General features: G+C 39.5%; 1 protein-coding gene across 1 annotated transcript in view; it reads left to right on the top strand.

Annotated features, from left to right (window-relative positions):
• NR3C1 (nuclear receptor subfamily 3 group C member 1) overlaps window positions 1-26,009 on the top strand; it is a gene marked incomplete at both ends in the record, with an annotated part of 65,213 nt that overhangs the window by 23,095 nt on the left and 16,109 nt on the right. The window contains 3 exons of the mRNA XM_082006445.1: window positions 16,456-16,619; window positions 20,168-20,284; window positions 25,039-25,317. Of these exons, the coding sequence (XP_081862571.1) occupies window positions 16,456-16,619; window positions 20,168-20,284; window positions 25,039-25,317 (560 nt within the window). The remainder of the gene's footprint in view (window positions 1-16,455; window positions 16,620-20,167; window positions 20,285-25,038; window positions 25,318-26,009) is intronic.

Genomic DNA, 26,009 nt, shown 5'->3' with positions numbered 1-26,009 from the left:
CAGTAAAGAACAGTTTATTCCATGTCTTCAGAAGTTTTGGGGAAGAAAGCTAAAGATGAGCACACACGTGACTGGGTGCAGTTAAGGCTGTAGTTAGTCCTCTGCCAGGCACTGCAATGTGTCATCTCTGTAGGGCTTCAGGCAGCTGAATGTTTTTCAGATTCCCGTAATACACAGAATTTGGAAAATACCTGTGCGTATGTCTAGGGTGTGTGCACGTGTACGCAGCCACACGTAGGTGCCCTCAAGTCTACTAATTAACCTCTTGCGGTCCGTTAACAACGTGCTCTGTCGGCCTCGAGCTGGCATTTCTCGCAGGGCGTTGGCAGGGAGCCGTGGAATTTGTTTCCTCCTCCTTCAAAGTCCTTAAAATATTTCAAGTTTTTTCTTTTAAAGTTTAAATACACTACCAACGCCATGGTCTGAGGCTTGATTTGGTCATGAGATGCTGAAAAATACTCAAATGGATGTTCTGCTTTGCTTTTTTAACCCTTCAGTGCATACGTTTTTCAGCTCAGTACAGATTTTCTGAGAAGAGAGATTCTTACAATTACAAGCCCTTAAGCAGAGCTAAAGGGAAAATGCCAGATGCTGCAAGACTTGTGATTAAAATTGCAAGAATAAGCAATACAGGGAAACACTTATCATTCTCTCCTTGAAAAGGCTGGCCTGCTTATCTACAGTTCTTGGCCTCACTCAAGCCATCTACAACTAAGATGAAAAACTACAGACCTTTGGCTCTATTTGTTATTGCTTTATGGATTGTTGCAGTGGAAAGATGGTTTAAGTTGTGACTGTTCCAAGCTTTTTGAAACACCACAGCTTCCAAAATACAGAGAAGTAGCATAAATAATGGAAGTTGGTGGTTTTGTTATTTTAGTGTTATCAGTTAGAGACAATTATTATATTTCTCTCATGGTACTTGCTTTGCTTTTCTTCTGGAACTAGGGAGTCCTCAGCATCCATAGTTTTAGAAGGCACTGGGAAGTGACAATAGGTCAACACCTTGGAGAGTCAATTCTTATTTCTTGAACAACAGAACAGGGGTTAACAGGAAAATCTGTATTACAGGTAGGGAACCTCTGTATAATGATTATGCATTCAGAATCAGAAATATGAAAATATGAAATTTGAGAAAATAATTCTTTCACTAGGTAAGTGTTCATTGTAGCAACGCTTCTAAAATTCGTGCCTCCTTTGGTTTGTGAAGTTAGGTGACATTAATTTAAGTCTGACACTACTTGGGGTTTTTTTGTTTGGTTTTTTTTTTTTAATTTTATTCTTAGAATGTGTTAGTTCTTAGCTATTTTTATTTTTCCTTTTCGGTGGTGGTGGTTTATTTGTTGATACTGTCTCAATTGTATTTTAAAAATCAGTCATTTGAGACACTGAAACATTAAGACTGTCCATTTTGCATGATTCAGACATTACTTTAACTTTTAAAATCTGGTTTGTGTCTCTTGGCTAGATGCCGTTATTACATTGTCATGAGTATATCAGATTGAGGGTAATTCCCGAGGCAAGGTGAAAACTAAAAACTGTGTGTGCTGTGGGGTGACTATAAAAACGAAAAACTCCTTTTCTCCTGTGAAGGGCCAGCGTAGCAGAGATTCACAGCTAACACCTCGTGTGTAATGACATGGCACTGTATGTACAGTCATAAACTTCTGCAAAGCGAATGCCTTTTAAAACATGGGCTTAACCGCAGGCTTTAAGAAGAGCTTACTGAAACAAAGAGTTAAGTGTGCAATCAATGTTCAGTTTGTTCCCATTAGCAAACTTTCTTGTTTGTCAATTTGACCTTTGTTTAATGTTTCTCAGCTGAAACATGTAAGTGATATAACAGAAACATTGGACTTGGTTGTTACTTCAAAGACTATATAGTCTAACAAATTTTAGCACAAACTGTAAATAATGTCAGTCTTTGATCATACAGTTATTTATTTCACCTTAAAAATAGTCCTGCAGTAATTGCATGTTGTGAGGGGCTATGGAGGTCCTGGACTGAGAGCAAGCACTGCCCTGGAGGAGCCAGGCTGATCCCAGCTGCCCTCTAGTTTTTGGAACCTTGTTTTTGTTGACATGTTTGGAAGGTTATGTGCTGCTCTGTTTAAAATAAGCAAAGATTAACCACTTTCCTGTTTCGTAGAGATGTTCTGTTATTGAATTAATTTCTCTGAAGCTCCATGGGTCTGAGAAGCTTTACAAGGGTAAAAAAAGCTTTTGCGTGAGAGAATCTTGTACAGTATTGAAGCTTGCCGAACCATTTGATCGCTGTCTCTTGAAGATGCAGTAACAGTACAAGTTATTGTTACTGCAACATGAGAAATGCTTATTTAAAAACAGAATGTTGTGTTTTAGATAAAAGAAAAGCACTATAATGTGCTTTTTATTTGAAAAATTAAAACTTTCTGAATGTCATCATCTCTTCTCTGTTAAACTTGGTTTATATGTTTAGGTATCAGTTACAGACTTTACTTACAAACCAAAGCCAGATTTGGACCAACTGATCCTGAGAGGCAGCAAGAGGTGCACCACGTAAAACAATTAGAGATTTGGACACTACCATTGGGGGGGGGAAGAAAATTTTTACACAGTCTGTAAATTCTGATTTACAGATATGGACATAGTTTCTTGAGTTTCCAGTTTTTCCTTTTGGTTTCTTTTCCATGCTAAGCTTCAGCTATTAATAAGGAAAGGAATTTGACCTTTGGTGGAGGGAATACTCTCTCTTGATGGTTGCACAAGGGTTTTGATGCATCTCCCTTTAGTATACCTAGGAACAGGCCATCAGTATACATGCTGTATGAAGAGCACTGCCTGCTGCCAGAGTGTCCATCAGAGCAGGAAATGTTTGTGTGTCCATAGACTTTGTCTCAGAAGGTGTGCTCAACTATCTAAAACTGTAATGGTAAATTGGAGTAAATTTTTTGGAGTAAAAAGCTGGTTCCTGTGTGTATGACTGTCTGCACTTCTGTGAGGTCTGCACTGTGGGAGTTTGAATGCTGTTTGTTTTGTTTCTGTAGTACTCGCTACTGAAAAAACTGATTATGAAGCTAAAACTTAGTAAATGGAAGTTGTACCACAATGGGGTCTTCTCAATAATGCCTGATTGACATGGATCTTTTTTTTTTTTCCCTTTGCTTTATGTAACTATTTTTAAAAGGTAGGATTGATTGATTGACTGTTCATCTGACAGATAACAGAAATGTTTGAAGGAATTGGCAGATAAACCACCTTTTTTTCCCTTCCCTATCCTGTCTTTGGCTTTGCCATATTTTCATCTCTTGTATGCTCTTTTCATGTTCTTACAGCACCTTCTGTGCTTTGAAACCCTTCCTAGCTGCAGCACAAAAAGCAGTATTTTTGTATTTTTGTGTTGTTTGATTTCATTAAAAATATGAGAAACTGACGAAATACCTGTTTTTTCAGTAGCCTTTATAATTATACTTTTGTAGGGAAGTAGGGACCTAGTGGCTAATACGTAGTCTTTAAAAGATTAATGAAACACCTGTTTTCTTCAGGTCATGAGTAGAATGATCTCTAGCCTCTTCTAAAATCATCATGCAGTGAGTTCTGCCTTATACCATACTTCAGTAGTAAAGAGCTTTCCATCTTTCTGTAAGAATCGTAGAATAATTTGGGTTGGAAGGGACCTTTCAAGGCCATCTAGTCCAACTTCCTGCCTTGAGCAGGAACATCCCCAACTCGATCAGGTTGCTCAGAGCCCCGTCCAGCCTGGCCTGGGATGTCTCCAGGGATGGGGCATCGACCACCTCTCTGGGAACCTGGGCCAGGAGTTCACCACCCTCGTTGTGGTAGGAATGAATAAGAAATACTACAAGTCTTTTACTGAAACAGACTTTTTTGTAAACTAAACAGCTGTGACTTAAGAATTTGTTGCAGATGTGAATGCAATATATACCACATTAAGTAAGTGTTGAACAATGACCGTATTTAATTACAATCAGTTAAAATTTTTGATTTGCAATATCATGAAAAGTTCTACTAAGAAATCTGAGTGACCAAATTGTTAGTGTTAAGATATGGAAAGATAATGATATGTAGTGATTGATTCTAAAAGAATTGCAGTCGCCATCAGGACCTTTGTAAGAGTGCATCTAGTTGTAATGAACACTGAAATTCAGGAAAGGAAAACGTCATTTCCCACCAGGTAGGTTTTTAATACTTTTCTGAAAGAAAAGTGGAGTTTCCACTGTTTAAAACTTGAAATAACTGCACAATGCTCAGGGCAGTGCTTAAGACCCACAAGATGCTCTTGGAGAAAAGAGATGGTGTGGAGATAAGTGAGTATGGGCGCTGGGATTGTCTGAGTAGTCACCTTCATGATAGTTATGTGAGAGAGGTAAACAGCCTGTTAATGAAGTTTACAGATGGAGTTTAAATTGGGAGGGGTTCCCAGTGCTGTTCAGGAAGAGAAAATATACAAAGAGGCAGAGATGAACAATGTGGCCAGGAAACTGTGTGAGGCTCAGCAAGGAAGGAATAGAGCTTCCTTCATCTGGCAGGGAGGGGTAGAGGAAGAGGACAGAGGAAAGTGGATAAAATAATATGAGAAATCCAAGAGAGAGAAAGAAGGCAAGACCTAAAAGTATCAGGGGGCAGAGGGGGAGAGGGAAACGGGGAACCAAATAAACTAAACAAGACGAAGCGCTTGCAAAGACCGGGAGTATGCAACAAGAGGGATGTGATGAAACATCTTGATAGTCTTGAGTGTGTGACATGGATGCCAAGTGGAAATAAAAGCAGATAATAACCTACTGCGTATGCATGTTATAGCAGAAATTGTGTCTGTAATTGCTTAACAGTGTTGACAAAAGTAATTACAGCACTCTACTAGATAATTCAATAAAGTAGACTTAAAAGTGCCGTGAAAACGACATACAATAGCTATACACATCTTACAGGTCTATGGTAGTACTCGTTGCTTATCCTTCTGACAATATTACGCAAGTTTAGATGGCTGATTTTGTGTCAATAAATAAACTTATTACATGCTTTTCTTCCTGTTCATGTGTGGGGAAGAGTGGTTTTGTATATATTCTTTGCATCAAATGTGTCAGAGGCCAGTTTGAAAGAAAAGAAATTGCGTTAAGGGCATTAAAAGTGTTTATAAGACTTTGCAGAATACCTTTTGCTTGGTTTTAAGGTCTGTTGTGTATACACACAGGTCTGGATATGAAGGATAAAATGCACCAAAAATGAAACCTAAAACATGAAAGAAAACCTTTTGGTAGCGTTCAGGGTGAGAGGTCTTAGCCTTTCCCTTGGCGAGCTTCGCAGTGTGCCATCACGGTGTTTTGTCCTTCAACTTTCTGATTTTTAAGTCACTGAGAATTTTGAACTTGTTCTGTATCTTGTCTGCAAGAATTACTGTTCTCTCTCTAATGTGGTAAAAAAGAATCTTTACCCTTTCAAGTGAAGTTACTGCTCGTGACTAAATAGGGAACGTAATCCACACACATCGTGGGTAGCACCTTACACAATTCTTAATACTCAGTTGGCGGTGAACCTCAACTCTGGCCTTTAGCACCGAGAAGGACATCTTGCAATCATTTTCCTCTGTGACTAAGATCTCAAAATCATCAGAAGTATTTTCGTCTTCCAGCAAAGTACCCAAGATATGATGGTTTTACTGTTTTTTGTTTGGTTTTTTGTGCTCTTGGAAGTTGTTATGAAAGCCGATTCCCTCCGTGCTAGATTATTGTAACAAAACCCAATCTCCCTTCACACTGCATTTCTCTTATTAAAGATAGTTCATGTTGTTCCTCTGCTTGTTTCCTTAGCTGCTGATCAGTTTTCTGAAAACAAGTGGATATGATATTGAACTTCCCTCACAGGGATCAAAACCTCCTGAAAACATACCTGCTATCTGAAATGGGGGTAAAATGGGGGGGAAGGGGGAAAATAAGAAGAGTCAACCTTCACTAAAAACATCTACTGTTAAATGCAATGCATCTTATAACAAGTCCGTTTCTGATGACATCCATGTGAAACACACCTATACTTTTAAAATATAAACCAATAGTATTTATGGGCTTCTCTTACCCCGAATAGAAGTCTACCTTCAGTACTGAAACAGTAACTTTTGGTTTCTAAATTTCTTTCTTTTCTTCAATTTTAGATTGAGTGTTGGCTGAATTGAATTAACAGTACGCACATTGACTATCTAATATTTCAGGAATATTTTACTGTTATATCTGTTAAAAACATAGTACTAATTTACTTTTTTTTTTTAAGGGGAAAAAGTTTGCTGCTTCTTCCCACCTTTATGTTAAAGTGGGGAGGAGGATATCTCAGAACTTCTGCAGTAATTTTGAAATTAATGTTGGGTGTTACAGATATTTGGTAATATAACAAATTTTTTAAATTGTGAGGTAGGCTTTGGGGTTTTTTTAACTATCTCTGCTAAACGTAGATGTCATTTAAGGAGAGGGTTTTTTTTTGCCTAAGAATCTTGTTTAAACTCTGCTTTTGCCTCTTTCTTTTTGATTCACTGGTGGGTTTTGAGCTTCTGGACTCCTGTCCAAAGTTTAAAGAACAATAACTAGTCAAATGTAAAATAGTGTCAATTGAACCAACCTGTGACTCAACAGTCAACCAAGTCATCCTGGATCCACATCAAATGGACTGAGGCCAAAACCTAAAATTGGCACACATCCCCGTCCCTCTTCTCCATATATTTCCACAGAATGCAATACATTGGTTAATATTCCATAAGAAACTGCTCCACATGTAAATGTATTATTTTCATTGACAAAAAAGTGTGAAAGCCTATGCCAAGGGTGCAGATGCATCGTGCAAGGCTTCATACAGACCAACAAGGAAATTAAATTTGTGCGCTGAAGAATTTGCCATCTTGACTTTCTTCTATTATCAGTTCCACTTAAACAGCTTCCTTGAAGGTCTGTAGAAAGAATTAAGCAAGAAACATTCCTTTCTGCTTCTCTTGCCCTGTTTTTATCTTTTTCTCCTCCTGTTTCTCTTCCTCCTCTGACTTAAGGTTTTGTTTCTGCTTTGTTATTTGTGTTTATTGATTTTTATTTCTTCTAATTGTTACCTTTTTTGGCAAAGCAGAAAATAGTTATGCAGTGATGATAAAAGCACAAACTGTGGTGAATAAGTCCATGTGTACGCATTCATAAAAATCGGTGTCCGCATTACTGTTCAAGGGTTATACTGGCAGCAGAAGTGTCTTGAGGTTTTTTTAAACTTTTTTTCCAAAATAGCAGAAATTAACTTTCTAATTATCAGTCTAGTTTTTTTATAGCTTTATGAGTCAATTTGACTACGCGGGTAATATCCTGCAGCTTCTAAAATACCTGTTCTGTGACTATTGCAGTTTAGTTTAATCTTTTACTGCATTTCTTACAGTACCATTAATATTTTTCCATGTACGTTAGAGTCAGCTTTCCAGATGTCTCTTGCCTTCTTTCCTAGCAACATAATTTTGGCAGCCTGCAACTGCAGTCCTGTGATTGACATGAGTATTCACGTTAAGACGACCAGAGCAATGTACGTAGCTCACACTGAGGTCATTAATGGAACAAATTCTGTTTAATATTTTGAGTTCAGTTCCTCTGGTACCACATTAATAAGGGTACTGTAATAAGGAGCAAAATACTTTTCTGATACGTACTGACTATATAGGAAAAGCTAAAAGGTTGCGATTGATCTAAGCCCATGGTTCTGTTCTAGTAACAACGGAGTGTCTCTGTTCAGGAGTTCTGCTGTCTTGTTGAATTCAGTGTGCTAGCACATGAAATTAGTATGTTATGGGACCTATGTTAAGGTAATACATTTTTGGCGGGTACATTGGTTTTTGGTTAGTTTGCAAGGTTAAGAAAACTAAGCAACTGCTTCTGAGAAAGTGTCACCCAGATAAAACATAGCTCAGTAGCTGCCAAGATCAGAAACGGTGCTTGCTGCATTCAGAGGCTGAATGGGCTAGGAACAATTTAATGTATTCCGTTTGAAATGGAAAAAAAATTAATCGTGATTAGATTTTTGAGCTTTATGCTCCTGAGTGTATATTAGTCTTTCAGTCTCCTAATTAAGGGTGTCCTTTTGCAGACACACCTGCTTGCACCTTAGTTTGTAAATGCAGAGTGCGTATGTATGCATATAAAGCACGATTTGAGTTCTTGGAAGTCAGGTTTTTAGATGATCCACAACCCGTCTGTGCAATTATGTGTAGATCAAATGTGTATCTTGTTATCCAGCAAAGCATAAATAATTAGGATGGTCCAGGATGATTTGATTCCTTATTTTAATGTAATATTTTTTAAGTATAAAGGTACTAGCTTATGTAGCTTATGTATTATGTGTGGGTTCGCTGCCCCTTTATTTAAGGAAGCAAGGATGCACAATGAATTAAAAAAAACCCACAACACCAAATAAAAAATTTGGAAAAATATGCATGAATTGATTCATACAGGAATTAAGTTCTACCCTTGAAGGTAAGACTTTTTGGCTGCTTTACCAGAGCACTGTAATAAATATAAAAGTTTAGAACATATAATTTAATTATCATATTCTGGTCGTAAATACTTTAGGGCTGTAGTACATTTGAAATCCCAAGAGCTCTAGCTAAGGTTGCAGCTGCAACATCAATTACCATTTATCCATTCCAAGAAAGCTTTGCCTGTGCCCTTGAAACCTTTACGTTCTGGAGAGTATCCAAAAGGGGAGGAAAAAAAAGTCGCGTCGCTCACTTGCGTTAGCATTTCTTTCTCACTGCTGTGTGAGCTCTAAAATGGTAGCGGACGCCATTTTGGAGCGGGGAGAAGGGGTGTCTTTGGTGCCAGTGGCTCTGGAGCCACTGCAGGCTCCTCCGAGGCCGCCTGGCGCTGGCGCGGTAATTAAAGACGGCACCGAGTCACCTGCGGTAGGACGCTCGTCCTCGGGTTTTGGAATAAATGTCGCAGGGACTTCCGAGAGAGCTAAAAGGGCCCGATGCCCATAGGGAACCTGCACTACTTAATATGGTGGGTTTAATTCTCTTGCACTAGATCAGGAGTCTCTGCAGTTATCCTGTTAACGTGCCATTGGTATTTGCCTGTGCTTTCAGGGTTTATTTTTAGTTAATAGAGTATAATTTATGAGAAATGAAACAACAGCGCTTCGAGTTATAGTCCCTCCTGCCTCTGCCTGATGTTAGGAAGACACAAGCTCCCTGTGAAGCCTGTTCTGAACAACACGTATTTGTCACTGAAGCTCTAATAAACACACACAATTACCGTCTGCTTCTCCAGAGTGGCAGATCGCGTCAGCGAGTGCCTGGTGCGGGGGTGTGCACAGCGCTCCCGGGTCGGGGGCGTGCGGCCCTCCCCTGGCAGCCGCGGTCTGCTGTGGTGCCCGTGCTGCGGCTGCCGGTGCCCCTCGAGCCGCCAGCCTCGTGGTTGAGGCGCGGGTTGGGACAGTCCTGGGAGAAGGCAGCGCTTCCTGTGCGCTCCAAGCTCATTTGTACCAGACGTTCCAGTTCAGCGCTATTGCTTCGTATGCTTAGGGAGCAGAGATCTTAGCTTTGCGATTCGGGTTCTTCTTAGGACCTCCGGACTGTACAGGGATCAACACCTCGCCAGCGCCAAGGTGTGACTGGTTCTGTACCACAACACTTATGGGAAACGTATTCATTCCAATTTATTTTGTTTGCCAATAGTAAGTGTATTTTTATACATAAAATCTTTCATAACGAATATATGTAAAGCCTTTTCTTGGTGTAAACTGAAGTCACTTTTTTGTTCTGAATGCAGCCTGGTGGTCAGTGGTCTCGTTATGATGTACCCGAGCTGTTGGAAACATGAGCAAAAACGTTAACGATATTTGAGGTGATTTCATACAAAACCATGAATCCCCCAGTCTGCTTTAGTTGTATTAAAGGAACGGTACCATGTGTGTTGTTCTGCAGATGGGGAGGTTAATTATGAGACTTTGCCGCTTTTAGGTATATCTCATGTTTTAAATTCTCTGTGAGTTAGAACCCCAGTACTCCATTGTAAGTTAACGATAAAGTTTATCCTGAGGTAGAGACAGTGTCCGGAGGAGGCATGATGGTATCTGCCAATCTGATGGTAAAATAACACGTTTCTCTGCCACGAGTTTCTGTATCCAGCAATGAAGGAAGTTTGGCCACGGCCTTTCTGAGTGACCCAGTCCTCGTGCTGGCATTATCTTGGTCGTGTTATAGGCGTGTGCACAAAACCAGACCGTTAGTTCAAAACCTGGTTTCCTGGTTTATCAAGTCATGGTATGGCATTTATCTGGGTACGTGATAAAGGAAATGGTGTTAATCATCTTGGCTTTCTGAAGGGCTGTAAAACAGTAATACTGGATGCTTTTATTTGCAGGCTTTCGTTAAATACTGTAATCGGTAGTAGATTTTTAATTTATTATGGTGACACTGGGGACGTGCTTGTAATCAAGAACAGCGCTTTTACCAAAGCAATTCAGTTCTCTGTTTAAGTACAAAATGGGAAGGAAAACTTTTATACAGAACCTGCCTATCCCTAAGTTCTTTGGAGGGCAGCTTTGGTTTGTTTGTGGGTGTTGGGTACATTCACGCAGTCAGTAGATGTTTGAGTCGGCACCCCACGACACCTTCTGACCTTTGGGTAAATGGTCACGTGTTTGGTGCCCCCAACGATAGTGGAGCTGTGCGCACCCTCCGCGGTGGCCGGACAAACCAAGGGCTGTGTGTGTATCTGCATGGAGTCTGCAGGCAGCCTGGGAGGAGAACGTTGGTTCTTACCAGCTCGTACCAATTTTCAGTCTCTTTAAACTTAACTGTACCTTACAGGAGGCAGAAGAGACCATCGTAACCAGTTGTTCAGCTTCTCAGCAAAATGCGTTTTTGAAATTATTTTCAGTTGGCAAAGATACTTTTATTTTAATACTATAATGAAAAATACAGTGTCAATAGCCTTGTTTTAAATTTTTTTCCTGCTTGAACTGAAAACTACTTTCCTGCCTAGGAGGGTATAAAAAAATCATTACTAGTTTCTCTAGTTAATAAATAAATAAGCAAGCAATTCAAAAAATGTAATCAGTTGGTGTATGCAGCTGAGTGTTTACATTGTTCTCATTGCTAGAAGATAAGAATGAGGCCCACATGGCAATGACATTGAAAATCGTTTCTTTACTGTTAGTTTGGTGATACTACTTAAACAGATAAGTAACTCGCTTTTAAGAATATGTCAGTTCAATACTAAGGTGACTTATGCCGGGTAACCAAGACTTATGGTGGTCTGTTATGGACATTTTGTGGTCTAGATCATGCAGAGCAAGTGCAACTCGTGAAGCAATAAATCAGGAGTAGGAGCAAAATAAATAGTCTTTTTACTCTGCTTTAAAGTATATAGCCGAATTGTGAGCTGTTTCTTCCCACCCTGGACATACTGCATCCATTTCTTTCCTTGGAGTTGGCAGTTGGACGTGAATAGCATTTTCTTACAGGTTTTTAGGAGCCAGTTGCAAGCGTTCTGTTTTTGTAATTTATAATAGCACAAGGGAGTACCTTAGTTGTCCATATGTCTGAAAAAAACTTACATTATACACTTCCCCTGAACTTTTCTTCAGGGTAGATTTTTTTAGAAGGTGAAAATTGCTAAGGTTGACAGCTGCCTCTTTGCGTAGCAGCCCCACAGATTTCCCAAGATGCTCCTTCCCCTGTTCTGTAGCATGCAGCCTTTTTCCTAAAATGCAGTTAGTTTTTAAACTGTTAAGCAAGTTCTCACTGCACGTGTGTAACTTGCTACTGGTGCTAATTTAATTTGCATTTTTTAAAAGACCTTACCCTTCAGCAGAACTGTGCTAGGGCTGGGTGCTGTTTCAGACAAAATGTGATCAAGGCTGACCATCCTAAGCTTTCATGTGCTGGTGAAGAATTTCAAGTTGTAGACTGTAAATGACTACTAATTTTAGTTGCTGAAAGTATTAATCTCTACCTTACTAGAGGGTGCGTTTTGTTTGTTTAGCAATGTAAAGTAACAGGAAGGCAGTATATTTTCTTAATTAATATTATGTTTATAGCTGATACAGAGCTGTGAGTTTGATGGTCACCCGTATCTGATATCCCGGCTTTAATAACCTCGCCGGAGGAGCGTGGTGGTGGTGTGACTGGCTCGCCCGGCCCGCCGAGCCCTGGCCACTGGCCTCCGCGGGAGGACAGCGTGACCCGCGGCAGACAGGGAGCCCGAGAAAGGAAAACTTCACACCGCCATGAACGTTACCACACCCGACTTTATTAAAGTTTGAACCTTGAGCCTGGTTTGAAAACCTCTGGTAAATGATTAACACAGAAATGGCTTTGGTTAAACAATTTGATTTCTACAGAGTTCATTGCTGTAGCTGCTTCTTCTTTTCTGTAAGTCTTTCCATTTTACCCCTAATGTGTTTCCATGACTGGAAATGATACATGTATCTATACAAACAAATAAAATTAGATTATATATAAATAGTTTCTGAAAGTACATGGGAATGGAGCTCAGTACCCTTAAACAAATAACACCTTGCCTCCCAAAACAAAATTTAATTAAAGTTTTTACAAATTTGGAACCCTTAAAATTTGGAGGTTTTTTCCCTCTCCCATCTGTGCTGCTTGACTTTTTCTTTTATTTAGACAAGAATCATAGTTTGTTACATTTTTGTTGAGTTTAAAAACAATTCTGCAAATAACTGAAATGTAACTTTTTTATTATTGTATTATCTCAGAGTGCAACTTCCCTCCCTTACCTCTTCCTTAGGAAGTGGTTGTTTGTCTTTTACTACATATAACTTCATAGGTAAAATATTTATATTAAACCTCAAGCCAGTTTGTTGTAACTCTTGCAGGAGTCCTTATGCACTATAATCCCTCCTGTTCTCTGTGTTTCAGGCAAGCAAAATTGTGTTTTACACAACCAGGGGGCTGTTGGTGCCTGGCAGCTCTCCACAGAGTTAGTAAATATTGGCCTTATCTGATACAGCCAGGCTTGAAAAGATACGCCAGAAGCCCAGATTAGATTGCTGGCTACTGCTTTATTAATCAGTGTAATAATTTATTTTTAGTTTTGTAAGTCATATCATCTATTTTCTTTCTCGTCTTACATTTTCTGTGGTACTGGTATGGCAAGTGAGCCCTGTTTAAAAAATTAATGGTGATTGAAAAGTTTCAGTGGAATATGTTTGGCACTACCATAGTTTCTATGACAGTTGATGAATGTTTCCTTAAAAATGCTTTTGTTGGAAACTTGTTAGTTATAAAGAGTTGAATTTTTGTATCTAAATTAGCTGTCTTCGAAACTATGCATAGAAAGATGTTTCCATCTTTTTTCTGGTTTTAATCATTTTAATGAAATGGAATTCTCAAGTTCTACATTCCTTACTTAAAATCATAGGCTCCCAGCCTATATTTCAATGTTTAAACTGAGATTTTTAGCATAAGAAAAGGAGCTACTGGGCCTAAAACTTTAGAGAAAATAAGGCAAGTTATGGTAGGTTTTGACTTGTCAGTGATTACTGATTAGGATTTTTTGTTTGTTTGTTTTTTGAGGTAAGTGTTGATACTTCTTTTGTGCCTATGATACTATAATTTAATGCCTTTTTCCAAATGGATCAGTAAGCTGGAAAAAAAACCCCAAACAAACAACAGAAGGAAGTAATATATGTATTGCATGAAAGGAAGCAAAGCTTTGTAGTACAAATTATTTGTCTGATTAGACAGGAAAGCTGTGAGGGATCAGAGAACCACGTCTGGGTTCTCAAGCCTGGGGTTGCCCTCTCGTCTGTGGATTCCCTCTGAAATCTGATAGGCACAGCAGACCAGCCCCGGAGGGAAGGAGGTGTGCACGCGCAGCCCCGCACCCGGGACGCCGTGCGGGAACCACTCTGGCAGTGGTGGGGGTCTGCGCAGTGCTTCCTGAGGCAGCCCAAAGGGCACAGAGACCTTCCCTCACCGAATGCGGAGTTGAACGAGTGCACCAGTTCCAGTGGCATGGTGGGGAAGGGTCTGTTCAACCAGCGGAGCTGGACATCACTCGGCTCAAAGCACGGCTCTCGTGACTTGAGGTTGTAGCATGTTTGTCTTCAAAGTATGTGCCAGATCTCAAGCTGTGCACTAAGAAGGCAGGGAACACACCGACTGCTTGTTTCTGAAAAGTTTGGTTTGTATTAACCAAATACCATTGCACCGAGCTTTGTGATGAGAGGCAGAAGTAGACTTGAATTTGAAGTTTCTTTTCCTGCAAATCCATAGCTATTAGCTTCTACCAGCCGATTTTTCATCAGAGGAGATGGGGCCATGCAAACGGCAGCTTCCATCATTACATTATTTATTCCTAGAGCGCCTCTGTGCTGAGGAAGGCAGACGTGCTTTGTAGAAATTAGGATGCACGTAGTTAAAGATGCATGTTTGTAAGGACATCAAATAAATGTAACTGGGTTGATTTGCATTCTGCCATAACTTGTATGTTGAGTGCTGGATTGTGCAACCTTAGTATTTTATTATAGCTTTCCACTCTTTAAAAGAAGACAAATTAATTAGAAAACACAGAAAAGTCATCATATCATCATAAACAGGATTGCATCTATCGGTGACTGCCACTTTAGTTGACAGACTAGCTAATGATGGTTGTCAGCCTCTTTGTAGAGTAATAGGGTAGAAGTGTTGCAGCATTTCACAAATATTTTCTGAATGCAAGGGAGCGATGTGACAGATTTGAGTTCTTTTCCAAGTTCTGGAAACAAGCGTTCTTTCCTCGGTGGGCTTTTTTCTTCCCTTTTTCCTCAAGGTTGACACATTCTACTTCATTCCCACTGCCAGCCTTTCCTGTTGAAGCCTTCGCACCACCGTTTTTCTGGTCTTACTCCACTCTCTTCCCACAGCTATTCCAGCATGTTCGAGCTGTTGCTATGTTCTTGTCTGGTTTTTACTTTCCTACTCAGCCCTTTCTGCTCTGGCTTAGATACAGGTCACCCTCTCCCCGAGCTCATGGCAGGCTCTGTTTTTTAGGGGCGATCTACACATACCTTAGGTCTTTGTGTGCCTGTACTGTCTCATTTTTTTTCCCCTAACACAAGTAATTTTCACTACTTTGCCCTCTGGTTCCATATTTGTCTAAGTGTGGACTTTATTGACATGTTTATTCTGGTTTGACTTTTATCCCTCTGTGTTTGAGTGCTAGGATTCCCGATCCTTGTGTCTGCTTTTATTATTTAACTCCCTCCCAGGATGAGCAAACGCAACAGCAAAAGTCCGTGGATTTGCCGGATGGACCATTTCTCTATTGCTCTCTTGGGGATGGGGCATATGGAGGCAACCTGTTCAAAAGTAAAGCCTCCCAGGTATCGTAGCGTTTTAATTTGGGCTGGAATTTTAAAGTTTTTGTGACTGACTGAGAGTGATGGGGTTTTTTTTAAATGTGTGACCAAATCTGGTCAGACTTTCTTGAGGAGAGGAAAAGGAATTTTCCATGCAAAAGCCAGCCCACGTTAGGGAGCGTGGATGTTCTGGAGAGTTTCTGAGTAAAGGCACCAAAGTCTTAAAGTGTTACTTTCTAGCTTCATCTGGAAAGTGGCTGGAACCCTGTTGGACAAAATTTTCTGTGAAAATCACTTTAAGTTAAGCATACAGGATATCATTTGGATCTTAACAGTTTACAACTTCATGAAAATAAACTCAACAAAATGGGCCTTCTAATAGGAGGTGTCAAGGCAGCCTCCAGCAGGTAACGTGTCAGGTTTTGGCTATGTTGTTTACACGTGCTGAATAAGATTAGCCTCTGAACTTTGGCAGAGCCACTGTTGGTTCAGCCCTTATGATTAGAAGCAGCTCGAAGGTGATTACAATGCATTATTTATTGTTCTAACAATGATCTTTTTGTTGTTACTAGAGAAGTAGCCCTTCATTTGTAGATGGCCTGTACATTTACATAGGAAAACTCAGTCCTGAAATGAGGAATAGATACTCCTTTCCTAAAATGCTGGGGTGAAAAGATCATTTGTTACTGTAAATAATAAATATATGGCTTAATGTGCACAGCTTCCTGCATAATAGTATCCCAGTATCATCTGTGATGATACTGGAAAGGAAGCTCTTGCAGGACTCAATGCAAACTGCAGGGAATGTGACAGTATTGAAAACAATATGGAATGAGAGTGCATTTTAAGAGTCAGTTTTAAAGGCTAGGATAATCGTGCAAGAAACTTGGCTTCAGAAACACATCAGGGAAGTAATCCTGACCAAGTCAAATAGGCCTTGAAAAATCCATACAGCTTTACATACGTTTTACAAAATTAATTGTTTAACTGTTTCAGAGTCTAGTGAAATTTGCATGCAGAACTGTAATATTTGACGATAAGGGCAGTCCATTTCTTGCAGTTATGAATATTATGTTTGCCAGTGTCCCATAGATCTTAAATAAAGTATTTTTATGCTTTTTTTTTTTTTTTTTTTAGCCCTGGAATGAGATCAGATGTAAGCTCTTCTCCATCCACAACCTCAGCAACTACGGGACCACCTCCCAAGCTTTGTCTTGTTTGCTCTGATGAGGCCTCTGGGTGTCATTATGGTGTTCTTACTTGTGGCAGCTGCAAAGTGTTCTTCAAAAGAGCTGTGGAAGGTAAGATGTGTTTTGATAAATTTGCTGTTTAAAAATATAAAATCCACATACATATTACCCACGTTCAAAAGGAGTCTATTTAATCTTATTGGAATCCATGTTTTTTTCTAGAATGCTACTGGAAAAGCCCGTCCATTGTATCGCTGATCTTTTCATAGTAAATAACATTGATAACAGTGTATTATCTGAAGCATAGATTCCATTTACATTTATAAAATGCTCCCATTCACTCACAATGTAAAAGAGTGTATTCTTGTCTTGGCTTTTTGTTTCTTTCATTTTCTTTCACTGTTGTTTTTGTTTATTTGTCCTGTTTATATAGAGATATTTGTCTATGTGCATTAGTATTGTAAAGTTTGTGATTTTTAAGTTTAATCCTCGCTGTTTTGTGTGTAAAACTGCATATGAATCTGTTGTATGCAAGGTTATGATAGCTCTACAATTTTTCCTATAAGCAATATTGGTTAAATTACATACATGTCCATGTGTGTTGTCTGCAGGGGTAACTAGGTAACAGGAACATGTGTGTGGTTTTGGATCATTGAGATTTCTCTCTAATCACAGGAAGAAAATCATTCTGGAAAATAGAGATCACATGTCATAAATGTGAATCTGTAGTGTGTATAGCAGAATAAGTAGTCTGTGATTTTTGGGGCTGCACAAGTAGCCATTTTGTAAAGAACTAGATTGTAGCTCGATGTCTGACTCTGCTTCAGTATCGGAGAGATGCATAAGAGTTAGAGTATATTCTTAGTGTCTCTGAAAGGATAGCAGTTCCTCTATTCTGAAATTATGTTGTTCTTAGTTACAGCCTTACAGGGTTTCCTGTCTCGTGCCTTCTTCATGCAGTCGTTACTGGGTATTTTGAAGTGAATCAGACTATCATTTTTTGCTAACATTTTTGCAAGTTGGGTTTCACTGGAGAAGAAGGAAGGCTGTTTTGGCAAAGACGAGCTGCCATTCAGCCTTTCAGAAGAAGCACTTTCTCCCAATTCCCAGCTCACTGGATGCAGTAGGGAGCTGCATGGAAATGCAGAGCCTCTCAGAGGGATCGGGAAAGTCAGATTCATATCGCTGTTTTTGCTGGTCACAAGGGAGAAGGATGCCGTTTCTGTGGGAAGCTGAAGCTCCTTCTGAAGTATAACAAGAAATAATATGAGCTCAAGTGCAAAGCACTGAGTTGATTGGGCTCTCTGTGACTCCCAACTGGTCCTGTCTGGAGTTGCATTCCCATCTAGATCCAGGCTCTTTATTTGAAGCAAATAATCATCTGTATCTTTGATTAAAATAAGGTCATTGGGTATCCCTCAGAAGAAGAACTATATGGCAGCTGGATATATGTCATAGTGATGGTTTTGCCTGTCTTCAAGCTTAAACAAATCACAAAAGTACTGATGCATGAAGAAATCAACTCAATAGTAAGATGCAGCTTGCCACATCTTATATCAACTGTATTAATGTTAAAAGCGTAAGCAGGCTTGTAGCTGAAAAACTGCAATACATTCCTTGACTTACCTCCACTTTTTTTTTTTTATTGTTCCACAGATTACCCCAACCTTAATCCTTCTGATTAGACACTGTGGATGTTTTCAGGAGCTCTTCCAGGATCTGTTTGTTCCATATTCACTTTAAGGAACAAATAATTTGCTTTTGTCTCTTACAGGAATTTTTCTTATCAGGAACATATGTAAAAAGAATTTGTTTCCGCAATATCCTTCTTACTAATAGCTGCCAGGCACCTGTTAGTATACCAACCAAGCTGATTCTGCACATTGGTTATCCAGCCTTCAGCCCGACACCCTTTTTTGTACCTTTGTCTACATGCGTGTGTACTCTGATGGAAATAGTCACAGAAACTGAAAGTATCAGTACATAGAAAATCAATATAAAGTGTATTTCTTCCAGCAAAGAGTAGAACTAGAGAAGAGGAAGGATGAAGGTGGACAACAACTGTATATTTATATGCAGTTCTTCATGCAAACGGGCCCAGGGTAGTCAAAGCTGTCTTGTTCTAGTTCCTATTTTCAGAGCTTCAGAGCTCTCGTGATTCGGTTTCTCTGGTCCCAGAACCAACCCTGTTCACCTTCCAGCATGTTACCTCCACCCTGATGCCAACCCAGATCTTTACCATCCTCCCTACCTCCGCTTCCTCGCCTTGCTTCAGATCCTCACACCTCCCCTCCGCTTCAGATTCCCCCCACACCTCTGCCTCCTGCTGTGCTCCAGTTTGTTGTTGTTCTTCAGCATTTTTCATTCCATCTCCCAAATTCCTTTGTCTTCAATTTCTAACCTTTTTATATACCGGTGTGCTCAAATGAGCAAAGACTCGTTCAGTCTCGTAGCACTTCAGAGCCCCAGGCGTCAACTTGTGCTGCGCACGGTGCAATGTTGAAGGGTGTCCGACCTCTCTGTAAATGCCCGTCTACTGTAAATCCCTTTGGAAAGATCTCTGTTTGCTCACTACCAGTTTTTACCAGTGTATTGCTTGTGAGGTATCTTTGGGTTTTGAGCAGCAAAGGTAACTCAAAGGCAACTGGTGTGTCCTCTGGGCAGCAGTCAGACATGAAGCAGAAGGTGGCGTCGACTTCCCTTCATTTTTCCACAGAATGTTCATGTGACAAGAAGGCTTTAATATAGTGCAATACAAACAAATAGTGTAGCTTTCACCTAAAAAAGCCAAGAATAGGTAAGTAGTAAATGCAAGAAACCAAACCATTAGCAAGCTCTTTTTGTGTGAGAAGACTCAACCTCCATTGTTAATAACTCAGTATTTGGAAAATATGTTTGTGTCTCGCAACGTTATACTGTCAGGACTTTGAAATATAGTGTAAAAACCTAGGTTGCAGCTTTCTGCCCTCTAAAGAAACATGTTTCTTGATCCCTGTCTGGGAGAAGAATATATCTTTATAGTAATACCTTTCTCTAAGTAAGTTACATTGAGACTTTTACTCCTGTAATTCAAATAATTAAGAATGGATACTAGCCTTCTGTTGCCCTGCTCTTAACAGCTAAGAAATACAGTTATTTTAATTTATGTGGTTCAAGTTGCCATATTTCTAGGGTCAGTTTTGCTCTGAATCTGTGAATCCATAAAAGTGTCAGAGATCTTGGTTTGTCCAGTTCACACTGTAAGTTTAAACAAGGAGGAGGTTTCATGACTTTCAAAATTACGAAAGCTATGTCTGTGTATCTGTAGAGATGTTTACATCTATACTTTCAAAATGTGTTTATGAAACATGTGAAACATGCTATAGAAGATAGCTTTGAGAAATGTAAGACAGAAGTAGTTTTAAAAATAGAATTTGCCTGATCTTGACATAGAAGAATAGGATTTCTACCTAAATTGATTGGCTTTGGTGTCTAAATATGAGAAATCTGTTTGGTGTATAGTTACATGAAATCATAGGGGAACTGATCTTATTTTTGCAAGAAATGAACTACAGTAAGTAAAGGTATTATATAGTCCCCAGATCCTTAACGATACTGAAAGAATGAATTAACTTCATCTACTACTCTTACGGTTATTTTGTTTGTCTTCATGAATACAGGGCAGCACAACTATCTGTGTGCTGGGAGAAACGATTGCATTATTGACAAAATTCGGAGGAAAAACTGTCCAGCCTGCCGCTACCGGAAATGTCTTCAAGCTGGCATGAACCTTGAAGGTAACTTAAAATGTTCAAATCCCTTTTATATTTTTGAGTTCTAGACAACAAAGGCCATGCTGCTTATGAAGCTAAGGCAATTATTTGAGCAGCACTTTAATATGTTAAAAGTGCTGCATTTTAATAAAAAGCATGATTTTTTTACGCTAAATTTTCTCCTATACTTTCCTATCCATACTCAATTGCTCTATCTCTGAGTATGTTCAGCAGAAGTGAGTCCCACACACAAAACAGGGTTATTTTTTATTCCTATTGGCACATGTATCTTGTTGCTTTTTCACTGAATCTAACACAGCAGAACTCTAGTGCAACTCCTGTTGGGAAGTGTGATGCCTGCCCATCCTTACTCAGGAGAATGACTTGACAATGAAACCACAGATGAGAGGGAAAGCCCAGAGACACAGATCTGAAGTTGGGAGTGGGGCTTACATCTTCATACTGAAGAAAAGGAAATTATTTTTGTTCATGCTGTAGATTCTTCTTAAATGTCTGTCAGAATCTCTGTAGAAAGATAGGTTAAATATATTTAAATGTACCAGTACATATTTGTTCTCTGCTAAGTCATGGATGGCTTATGAGAAACTGAAGACCACATCAACTAGAGATTTAGCAGCAGTTGTAAAATGGCATAAAACATTTTTATTAGTGTTAGCTATGTTTTATGCTTGGTATTTTTTTCCTTGAGCTGTAAAGATTAATCCAGTGCTTACTAACATAGTTATCATGGTGATACTTGTATAATCAAAATTGTCAGATAAAATAAAAATGTCAAAAGTGTATTTGTCAGATACAAATATGAGCAGAGTTTCGTTTCAGTCAGTGATAACATCCTTTGGTAAAATGGAAGTGGTGAATTATATTAAAGAGGCAGACGATACACATATTAGAGTCTATGTTAGCATGTCTTTTCTTCCTCTTCTGCTTCCAAGCTCTCTCAGGAGGACAAATCACAAGTTTTTCTGCCCTGCAGGTATCTTTACATGCCCCTTCCTTCAGAGCAAAGGGAAAAAAACAACGATCTGAAATGCTTCCTCTCCTTTGACGTGCTTACAAATACTTCCCATACTTCATGGTAGAGATTTGCAGGGAAGGGAGGAGGTTGCTGGTTGGTTTGTTGACAGGATCTGTGTGCGGGAAGTGAGGTACATCTCTTAACAGCCAAAATCTGTAAGAGTGGGTTCTAAAATAAATCCTTGAAGTACATGAGGCTGTCAACGAGTGTCTCCCGGAGCTAGATTTAGCTTGTCGGATACTCCCAGTGGGCTGAACCTTGCCCTTCGGAGATAATAGCAGGGTAGTCCGCTTGCCTACTCTTGGTGTCCAAGGTGGAAAGGTGCAATGTCCTACTGGGGCTGGTGTGGCCAGTAGCGAGCAGAGGTAACAGTAAAGCCTAAAGAAGGTTCAGAATAATGAACAAACCCACAGTTTTCATTTTGAGTTTGTTTTAAGACTTGTTTCTGTTTTTTCTCTCCATAGTTGTTTTCGGAATACATATATCATGTTTATGTATTTATCTATATGAATAAAGCACCTTATTATGTGTATTACTCTAATAGTAAGCCTTTCCCTGCCTGTATCAATTTATGTGAACCCTTTTTAAAGCAGGCACTCATATAGCTGTCTCAGACTCTCGGGCATGTTATTTGAGTTGCCTTTCTGCACCAAAGAAAATTAAAATTGAATGATGTCTGATACTTGCCACTTTCCCGCATGTAGTTTGGAGCCTTTCCAACTATAGTTTGTTTGCCTGAATTTTGGCACAGCGAATCCTAGAGAATAGTGACTTTTTGGAGGATGGATATTGTTATATAGGTTGATAGAAAAGGGGGGGCGAAGCTTTTCTGACTGAGAGGGAAAAGAGCTCTAGAAACTCAGCAACACAAAAATGGAAGAATCCAAGGTAGCGTGGAACAGTGAAAAACAACCACGAAAACAACGATTTATTGGACAGATCTGAACAGATGGTGAATTGGCCGTACAGAAGAACTTGTAGAAAACGAAACTGGAAGGCAGCATAGGGTGCAGAAGAGACTGAAAAGAGTCCCTTTTATCTTGGCTATTTTAGGGTCACAGTTCAGGATTTACTGTTGGTTAAAAGATAATTAAATTTGCATGCTTTTTAGACAGTGACGACTTTTCGAAATCAAGTATATCCTCAGTGCATAAGTAATGGTTATAAGCAAACTAGTTAATGAATAGCAAGAGATCAAAATATCCTAGCATGTCAGTCTGCAGGCCCCTTTTACTTCGCCTAACTTGCTGATAGACGTCTTCCATGAATCTGTCCGGTCACATTCTGAATATCTCTAGGTTCATAGTACTTACAGTGAATGTCAGTGTTCAGTATTGGGTAGAAGTCTTAACATATTTTTTAAAAAATAGATTAAATAAATCTACCATGCAATATTTTTAATTCTTACTTTCTCTTACGCTGAGACAAAAGTGGCTCCTTGTACACTAGAAACATGTTACTAGATAATTTTCTGTTATAGTCTGTGTTACCATCAGTCATACCTTTGGCCCTATTTATCATCCTTTTCTGGAACTTTCTTCTTTCTAATGCATGGGGTTTTTGGGTGTGGCGGACTGGAAAAAGATAAAATTATCAAGTTGCAGGTACCAGAGATTTATACAGTAGAATAATGATATTTTTTACTACAGCCTTTATTTCTTTGAATTCTCATTTCTGCTTTCACCATTAATTGACCCTAGGCATTCTTTCTCACCCTTTCTCTTTCTGATGTGTTTGAAGAAAAGCTTTACTGTTAGGTTTTATGCCTGTAAAAAGTCATCTTATAATTTTTTTGGCATTTCACACTGCATTTTGTAGTTAAACTGTTGGCAATTTGTGGGGTTTTTTCTGCAGTCTTCATTTTGAATTTATTTCAATTCTTTGAAAGATCTCTTCCTCTTTCTAGTAGTATTTATTGCCCTGCGCTGTAACTGCAGTGGGTTTTGTCACTATAAATCCCATTTTAGAAGTGAGGTGTGTAGTCTCCATGTCTGTCTGGCAGCGTTTGGTCTCCAGCGTGGTGGTGGGAACGTTGCATCACCTCCCGGGATGGTGAAGTGCCGGCGCGGTTCACGTGCGCAGGCTTTCTGCCCAGTGGGCAGGAAATGTGTGCCACGAACTAGGAAGCCTGTACAGCCTCGTTGGATGCCAAACTGCAGGGGGCTTGGGTTTTGGGGGGAGTGGGGGGGTGTTTGTTTTTAACAGAAGAACCTCGGCTGCTTTTATTTCCATTCCAAGTTTATCTGTATGTATTATCTTCTGTAATTTGCCCGAAGGAGCTGGCTTTAAATTTGTGGTATTTTTATATTTGAAAATAAATTGTAAAGAAATAAATTATCTCAACCTTCTTTTTTTGTAAGTTACAACTATATAAGTCAGGTATAGTAGCATAGCCTAATAAAAATTCTTGCATGGTACCTTGTCTTATCAGATGTATTTCTTTTGATTATAATTTTTCAGACTTTCTGGGCTGAAAATACTCCATACCAGGTGTCTGCATTAAGCTGAAGGCATGTGCATGTAAATTTAAGTCAAAGCAGTTCCATTTGCTTTTGAGAATAAGGATAATGGGGCAAAAAATGCCAGAAGGTTGATCAGCCATTTCAAAATTCAGATGAGAATAACAAGAAGCCTTTGCTCCAAGGAAGTAACTTTGCTATTCCCTCGTGACAGTCTGGGCAAATGTGCCCAGTGTATACGCCTTAGGGAAAATTTGATGTATACAAGATCCATAGAGAGTTTATCTTTAGCTGTTACGTTTCTAAAGTCTCTGCCTAGCCAGCGTGAGGAACGGAGTCGGGAGGGGGATTTTATATGTTCTTAAGCTACGGGGTTGGTGCATTTCTGATCGTTAGAGATTCTGAATAGGTCAGTAGAAACTTTGAATGTGAAACCACATTACATGAAGCTTTTATGTGCTACTGATTTATCCCGGAAGTTCCAGAACAGAAATCAATTAATTAATTGAGACACAGGAAAAGAACTGGGTTTCATTTTGGTCTCTGTTAAATAGTGTGTTCAGTTTAGCAGACTGCATCCAGGAGAGCTGGAAGCCAAGTAGGAGACTCCATTATTGACAATATGCTAATAAAATTGTTGCTCCAACTTTTTGTAGTTCACAGTTAACATCTCTCTGTGATGTTTTATTTAGCTGGCATATGAGTTTTATGGTTTAATTACACAGAAATGATTTATATGCAAGACAGTTGGCAAGAGAAAAATCTGCTCCTGCCCAGCGTTTTCAAAAAAAATGTTTTCCCTGGCTCAAGAGATTGAGAAACTTCTTACCCATTAAATGTAATTTTTTTTCTGTTCTTCTACATGGTTTCTATACTTAATATTTTAAGGAACTTATAAAGTCCATGGTCCTGCAAGTATTTCCAGACGGGTGTCATGCTGTCCCATGAAGTTTCACTGAAATCTTGCATGTAATGGAAACTGTAGGTTCAGGTCTTGTATTTCAAGATCAGCCTTGCAACATACCTGCAGATGTTCTTTAACGTTTTGAAACATTAACATAAATGCGACTTTCATTAAAACATGAAAAAAACCTTATTTTCACAAGACGTTTAATTAGAATTAATGTGAAATTATATACAGTTTTATGAAAAAATGCTTTAAAAGTTTCAATTGCCTGATCTACAACTGCAGGAAAACGAAAGCAGCATTTCCTCCATTAGGTTTTTATTGCTGTGTGGTCACTTTCTGTTATCTAACCTGTGACTCACCAAAACTTTCCTAGCTCGAAAAACAAAGAAGAAGATAAAAGGCATTCAGCAGACCAGCGCAACGGGAACGCGGGATGTTTCTGAAACGCCTGGGAACAAGAGCATCGTTCCTGCGTCCCTGCCACAGCTGACCCCGACCCTGGTTTCCCTGCTGGAAGTGATCGAGCCAGAGGTGCTATACTCGGGCTACGACAGCACGCTGCCGGACTCCAGCTGGCGCATACTGTCAACTCTCAACATGTTGGGAGGACGGCAAGTAGTAGCTGCAGTGAAGTGGGCAAAGGCAATACCAGGTAATATGCAAATACATTAACTATGAAGTGCGGTCTTTTTATTGTACTTAAAATCTGTCTTTGGTGTCCTTCGAAGCCTTCGCAGATGAAGTTTTAGTAATATCTGAGCTAACTCATGTCTCAAATACATATGGAGTAGAAAAGTAGAAAAAACAGATGCAAAAATTTATTAACTAGGATTACAAGTTAGGTCATCTTACTTCAACCCCTTGAACATTGAGCATTAAAATTCATATTAAAATAGAGATTTTTTTTTTTGAAAGCAACACAAAGAACTATTTTTTAACTAGCTCTAGCCACACCTCTGAGATAATTATTTCCTCAATATTTTTAGCAATGGGGTTCTCATGACTTTCACAGACTGGTGCTGCTGTACTGGCTTCTCTGGGTCTGCAGTCGTGGATGGTTCTTTTTTTTACTATGCCTCACTGGATCTGTAGGCTTTTTTGACTGGGAATAAGTGTACAGGTGTCCAGTTCCAGGGTGGAAGGCAAGATGTTCATTTTCTCGCAAGCACTGTAGCTACACAATTAAACTGACTGCCTCCTGGGGAGCGTGGAAGGTTTGCTGCTCTTTTGGCTCCCACCCGAAGACGCAGTTAGCAAGTGCCTTGCAGAAGCAGCGATGTCAAATCTCAGCCTTGGACATAACGCAGAGTATGTCTTTGGGGGAGGCCAGAGCTGGAAGTAAAG

Source organism: Phaethon aethereus (assembly GCF_964289735.1).
Source record: "Phaethon aethereus genome assembly, chromosome: 14".
Lineage (NCBI taxonomy): Eukaryota > Metazoa > Chordata > Aves > Phaethontiformes > Phaethontidae > Phaethon > Phaethon aethereus.
Note: the sequence above shows the minus strand (reverse complement) of the source record. Positions and strands in the feature narration are given on the sequence as shown.